The sequence below is a fragment of the Amblyomma maculatum genome, chromosome 11, assembly GCF_055883805.1.
Source record: "Amblyomma maculatum isolate TAMU_Amacu chromosome 11, ASM5588380v1, whole genome shotgun sequence".
NCBI lineage: Eukaryota > Metazoa > Arthropoda > Arachnida > Ixodida > Ixodidae > Amblyomma > Amblyomma maculatum.
In genome coordinates this window covers 88,729,833-88,736,430 of record NC_139354.1, presented here as the reverse complement: position 1 = coordinate 88,736,430, position 6,598 = coordinate 88,729,833, and the positions used below count along the sequence as shown (strand labels likewise).

The window sequence follows — 6,598 nt, the reverse complement described above, 5'->3', positions numbered from 1 at the left end:
AACCTCCACCCCGATCTGGACATATGTGTTTCCAAAACTTTTTGGGATTAGTTTTTATAAGGGAAGGAAGGTCGTGTGAAAAGTACTTATCTTTCCCGGAGGATAAGGCGGAGCAATATGTTTTTAGCGTGTCACTGTATTTATTACAAGCAGAACTGGTGCACGCATGCTTAGCATTACACCGTGCATTATATGCAGGTCCATATTATATGCAGCTTTTACGACAAATTTAGCCCCTTTTATTCTCCCAGGTCCATCCACAATGAGAGACTAATGAAACGATCATCACCGTGTTGCTATTCATCCTACAAATTTCACTGGTTGGGTGCAACGAGTTGGGAGCCCCTTAAAAGGCCCACTGTCCACCTACCGGTCGAAAATACTTTTTCACGGTGACTGTGAGACTTGGCCCCCAGAACGCAAGGCCGGAAAAAGGTTTTGAAAACTAATAAAGCAGTTACAGCCACCGCAATCACTTGATTCTGTCATGTTTCTCTTCTACCGTTCCCTCGCAAAGGTTTTTCAGAACTCTCTTGTCCGGTCAGCATCCGCAAGACAAATTCCCCTTCCTCCGCGTTTGGCGGGAGGTGGGGCGCGAAAAAAAAAATGAATAAAACAGGCGAGGGTGCGCGCGCCGCTGCTTTCAGTCCGCACGTGGCAAGGGAAAAGCGCGCAGCGAGCGGTGGACACAATTAGTGGTATATGCCCATCCTTCACCCGACGGACAGCGAGACTGACCAATGGATGTCGTTTCCTGCTCCGACGTCAGCCTTGCAGCTCATAGAGAACTGAGAAGCTGATTTCCCAAGGCGGGTATGAGAGAGCTTTCATTTGTATTTTTGCTGCTTTGCGGCGCCGCGCGTATCGCTGTAACATTTTGCACCGACTATCTCCGGTACCTGATCGAAGCACTGGGCTCCTTTGCTTAAAGGGTCCTTCCCTGGACAGGGGCCCTTTATGAGAGATATGACACAAAACGAGCCAGATTTTGGCACCCACTCTGAGCATAGATACACACAATACCACAACGCTTTAATTACCAGTTGAAAATAAAATCACAAGATACTAAAAGTGGTAAGATCCATCTTTATTTTAAAAACATTCCTTTCACACCCAAGCGTATGAACAGGCCATTATGTCAAAACATTACAATTAAAGATATGAACAAGCCATCAAAACAGTGAATAAGCAGCATTCTCGAAGCAGAGTTTTTTACAAAGCAGTGTTGTGCAAACATTTCTGGACCAGCAGAACACGCTCACCACAGTGAAACGAGAGGAAAATTATACAATATATAAAACATTGAGAGCCAAATATCCTGAAGACCATATGGACACCATATGCAATTTTTTTTGTGCGATGCAAGCACCCTTGTGCGGCCCTCGTCCAATCACCACTTCGTTTGACGGCGTGCGTCGCACTCGCTTAACGCCGCTAAGAATGACTGCGCTGAGCAGAGTGGACGTGGCGCAAACGTCATACAACCGCTTCAAGTGCACGCTTCGTTTGCAGGTAAGCAAATTCGAACGGCACGAGCATATTGACAGCAAGAGCCTAGCGACATTTTTTCAACACAAAGGGCAATGCAAAGCTATTTTCAGGGATACAGCAACGCGAAAATTATGCTAGCTGGTTATTGCTGCCATGTTGGTTACCATGGCAACCACTCCCAACACATCCAAAATGCAGCCAATTTTTTATTTACAGAACAGCTGTAATGTGTAGTCTTGCTACTTTAAACTAGGATGAAACTATGTGACGGAGTGATTTTATAAGCTGTGTTCTGTATTCATCTGTCAGAGGTGTGAAAAATTATGCACAAACAACTGGACCATTTAGGCTCAAATGCCGAACACAGGGTAACTTATGACTCAATATTTTTCGACCATGTAATTAAACGTCTGATCTCTGCTGAATTTTCTGGAATCGGCAAAAAAATCTGCAGTTGTCTGCAGCAAACTTTTCGTCGTGGCAAGCAAATCAGCCGATTTGACCAAGTGCACCAAATGCCAAACTGCGAGGCGACACATCACGCATACGATGCAGTGGGCCTCGCAGGTCGCCAGATGGCGCACCTTGTCAGATCGGCTGATCTGCCTGCCATGAGCAAATGTTCTGCTGCAGTAGACTGCTGCTTTTTTTGCAGATTCCAGAAAATACAGCAAATTCAGACGTCAACTTATATCGTCGAAAACATGGACCATCCCCAGTTACCTATGTAATCGGCATTTGAGCCCGAATAATCCGGTAGTTTGCATGGGAGAATTTTTCACAACTCCAACAGATAAATATAAAACACCCTGTACATGTATGTTTAGCAAGGTAAACCGACATGATTTGGAACCACTTAATGCACTCCGATTGACGTGTTTCGTTCAAAGGCTCTCACAGCAAACAACGGTAGTAACACATACAGGCACGTGGAGGAAACTAGAGGCACGTTTCCACATCTCTAACATGTTGCTTTTTCCGGCAATTTGCATACTGCTGCACTTAACATGGAAAAATAGCCCTCCTTAAAAATACACAGCTCTTCTACAAACTGTATTTTAGCACCTTGGTGGTAACAGAAATTGTAAGCCGAGTCCTAGAGGGTGGGCTCATTTGGGTGTGGCATATTGACAGCGCAAACCTCCAATCTTGGTAGTTGTCAGCTGATGCTAGCGAAGGACCTAAGACTGTCAAAATACAGTACCAACCAGCCCAAACCTCCACTCTGTTCCAGGTGTGGACTAACTATTGATCACAGTTCTCTATTGCAGCTTCCCACTCGGAGCATGGCCGGAGATAAGTGCAGCTTAGCTCGACATACAACTAAGACAATTTGATCTCTAATTTGGTGCACACATAAAAACGAATGTCAAATGTCAGAATGTCGGGTCCCCATAACTGGATTTTCACATATTTCTCTCTCAATAACTTTCAGTAGCAGCTAGCTATAGAATCGGGCCTTAATGGTGATATCTTGAACTTACAGGGCTGTTAAAATAATGCATCTTTCGTGTACTTATATTATCGCTTTGAATCTTAGTTGCTGCAAGCAGTAAAAGAATCTGAACCTTAAAACGAAAATTAACACAGCTTTACCAGCTTATGGCACAGCCTTAATAACCGCAAGATTTATTACTTATAGTAACGAAGAAAATTCTTAATGCAACCATAACCAGGCAGCATAAACACAGTATCACAAAAAGGCTGCTCACATAAAGGATTTACAAAATCTCTGCAAAGACATGCAGCCACACACATTGGCACTGAAAAATTTAATACAAATCATACTATTTACACTAAAATGCACACACAACACACACACAGCCAAACAGGTAAGAGCGGCGTCTTCACATTTGGAATCTTACAGTATCCTAACAGATTATGCAAAGTAGTCTAGAGTCCCCTTTTAGGCTTAAGATAAAGCCATCACTTATCACCCTTCATACAAACCCTGTCACAACGAAACATTTCCGCTAGCCAGCCCTGAACGAAGCATTTCCATGATGCCATGTCAAAAATTCCAATCTATCAAACCTTTGAAGTTTTACTTCGAAAGCAGTCAAAAAAGCTTTATATCAGGTCCTCATTTTTAACCTCATTTACCTGTAGCTTTAATGCATCATTAGCATGGCAGAAATGAACTACAGCAATGTAGAGGTATCATGCTGTAAACATCAAAAGTGAACACAAGATAACCTAAATGTAAAGTCACATATACCGACAAGCCAACCTCACTGTTTTCCCATGGCCAATAACGCCCCTTCCAAATTCTTCAGAGGCAATAACTGACATTGTGTAAGGTGAAGCAAAAGGGCAGAGTTTTAGAGAACCGTCTACAAAAACTGCCTAGAGCTGTGTTAGTGAAAGGGCATCGGCAATTTTTTAAAGTTCTCAGATGCCATCATGTACAGTAGTAATAGTTCTAAGTCTACGCATTTAAAAAATGCTTTCATTAAGGGGCAGCCGTACCGCAAATGAAAAGTAATTAAACACAAGCAGTTACGTCTTACACATACTCCAAACAAGGGTCAGGGGAAGGAGAAAGGCATCCATTCTCAAATGAGCTTTAGTTGAGAAAAACAAGCTGACTTCTTAAACTGGGTACCCAGTACCAATCTAAGATAAAAACTATGAAACAAGAACGTGTAATGTGTGTCCTTTATACATCTATGCTAACCTATTTTTATTCTAAAGGGATGAGAGAGCTTAAGAATGCTATGTGGTCGTTGCGAACATTGTCCATTCAAAAGACTGTCGTCCGCAGGTTTGAAGTTATGGCCTGTTGCTATATACATCAACTATGACGTGCATGTGCGAAGAGCCTCCGTTTTATACAACCCTTCGAAGCCACGTAACTCCATCAGCTGACACATTGTGATCCAATCCAGATTTCTTTTGCTGCAAGATATCATCACGGGCTATCGCCACAACTGTTCGACACCTAGTGGCGCCACAGGTCCGCTTTTTTACCACAAGCAGGCGACAAAAGGCAACTTTTCCCACCCTCATCCGTTCTAGACAGCTCACCAGCGTTTCCCAGCTACCTTTGCTCTTCCAATTCTAACTTTATTTACTTGTAACAGACAAATTTTGTGCACCAAGGTGTCCACAACTGCAAAAGTGGCCGAATCTCTGCGAACAGCACGAGAGAAAATGAGCACGGGGCAGAGGTGAACGAAGGACATTATGAAGCTATGTACAATGCTTGGTGCCTACATGTAAAACCAAATGCAGTGCTGGTCATAGTCATCGAACACATAAAATTGTGAAGCTATGCACAATGCTTCAAGTCTACAAGTAAAAGAAGACCTCCGCTGCCAGTCAGCCAAGCATGGAAAGAAAGAAAACCACAACACAAACAGTTGTCAGACGGTTATATCTCCAAACTGCTGGTTCCACCGATCGTAGAACTCGAGGCTTTGTTGTGGAACACTGCGGCGGACTTTCTTCAGTGACGTCATGAAATCTTCCAGGGTGATGTTTCGCATCTGACCAGGAAAGAGACCAAACAAATGCGTCTGTTATGCGCAAGCCGAGAACCATTACCTTGGTAACCAAATAAAAAGAGAATTTGGAAACATGAACAGCAAAGGTCACCATGCAGTGATGCGCCATGATCACGTGACATAACTAACCACATTTTCTCACCATTCACACTAGGCTGACAGAGCAATGGTGTAACATGCATCAAGTTAGGTTATCTTTGGTAGCTCAGGTCATGTAAGGAGTGACAGCTAAAGCATACATGACCAGGGTGTCTAGCAAGCTATTTTCAAAATCCCTGACTTTTCTAGGTTTTCCCTAACTACTTCAGTTCAAGTTCCCTGACGAGTGAAGAGTCTCAAAAATGTAGCTGATGATGATAATGAGCATAGACGAATAATTTCCAACAAAAAGCTATTTATTAATCACATTCTGCAATATACAATAGCGAACGGCTGCTATTAGTGTTAATGGCCGGTAAAACCGTCAAAAGTTTACTGAAAATTAAAAGCGCTCTGATGCCAGCCTCAGCAGAGCTCTGACACTACCAGTTGCAAAACTTCCTATACAGTCAAACCCGAATATAACGAACTCGGATAGAGCAAATTATGTTTTATATCGAACACTCGAATTTCCGCTAGCATTATGCATATAAAATGTATTTTTTATAACGAACTACACATCGGATATAGCGAACTCAGCGCGCGCGATCTGTCGCCAAACGCCCGCCAACGGGCGGGCCTTTGTGCCGGCTCCGAGTTCTCTCCGGGCAGCCCACGCTGCCGGGCCGCAATACTTCTAGCGCATGCCGTTGTCAGATGGGAGGGGGATTGGCGACGGCTCCGTTCCCCAAGGTCTCGCACAGCGCATACGTCATCACGCGCCCGCTAGGGTGGTGCTGCTGCTTCTGCGCCGATGCCACGCTTCCGTAAAACGCAGGAGGGGCTTTCTACAGCAGCTTCCACAAGGAACCCTTCTGTACGCATGCGCGGCCGTCGCCCGGAGTAGCGTGAGTAGCCTTTAAAATCCGCGCCATCGGTCAGCCTCTCTTTGCAGCGCTCCTATTCGGCAGCTGCCTACCATGTGATCAAAGACGTTCGAGCAGCTCCGGACCTATTGCGCTTCGAGAAAGAAGCAACACCGGCCAGAACTGGTTTCAAGTTTGGGCGAAGGGAAGGCAGCCTCCGAACAACGAACGCGTCAGTGGCGAACTTTCCCGCATCCTCGGAGCTTTCTTTGTTCGCGTTTGCAAGTCGTGCTGCTGCTATCCTCATGATTCCGACGTGCCTAAGTTGCTGCTGGCTTGCATTCCGGCGCTACATCCTGCAAGATGACGACGAAGCAGCGGCGTGCCCTACCGCTTTCCGACAAGCTGGAGATAATTCGCCGCGTTGGCTGCGGCGAAAAAAAGTCTGACGTTGCCGCGCATTTCAAGATTCCGCGGAGCACGTTAAGCACCATTTTGAAAAACCAGTCGGCCATCAGAGGCAATGCACAGGAACGACCAAATGGTGACTGCTTTCGCCACCGCAAGCCGGCTTACGACCAAGTAGAGAAAGCGCTGTACCAATGGTTCTTGGACGTTCCCGCGCGAAATCTGCCGGTCTCTGGCCCCATGCTACAA

General features: G+C 45.1%; 1 protein-coding gene across 2 annotated transcripts in view; it reads right to left on the bottom strand.

Annotated features, from left to right (window-relative positions):
• Positions 1–1,072: 1,072 nt before the first annotated feature.
• Positions 1,073–6,598, bottom strand: part of spas (spastin) — a 76,795-nt gene continuing 71,269 nt past the window's right edge. For both annotated transcript variants that reach the window (XM_084585687.1, XM_084585686.1), the window contains one exon: positions 1,073–4,979. In XM_084585687.1, coding sequence (XP_084441813.1) covers positions 4,857–4,979 — 123 coding nt within the window. In that variant the 3' untranslated portion in view covers positions 1,073–4,856. The remainder of the gene's footprint in view (positions 4,980–6,598) is intronic.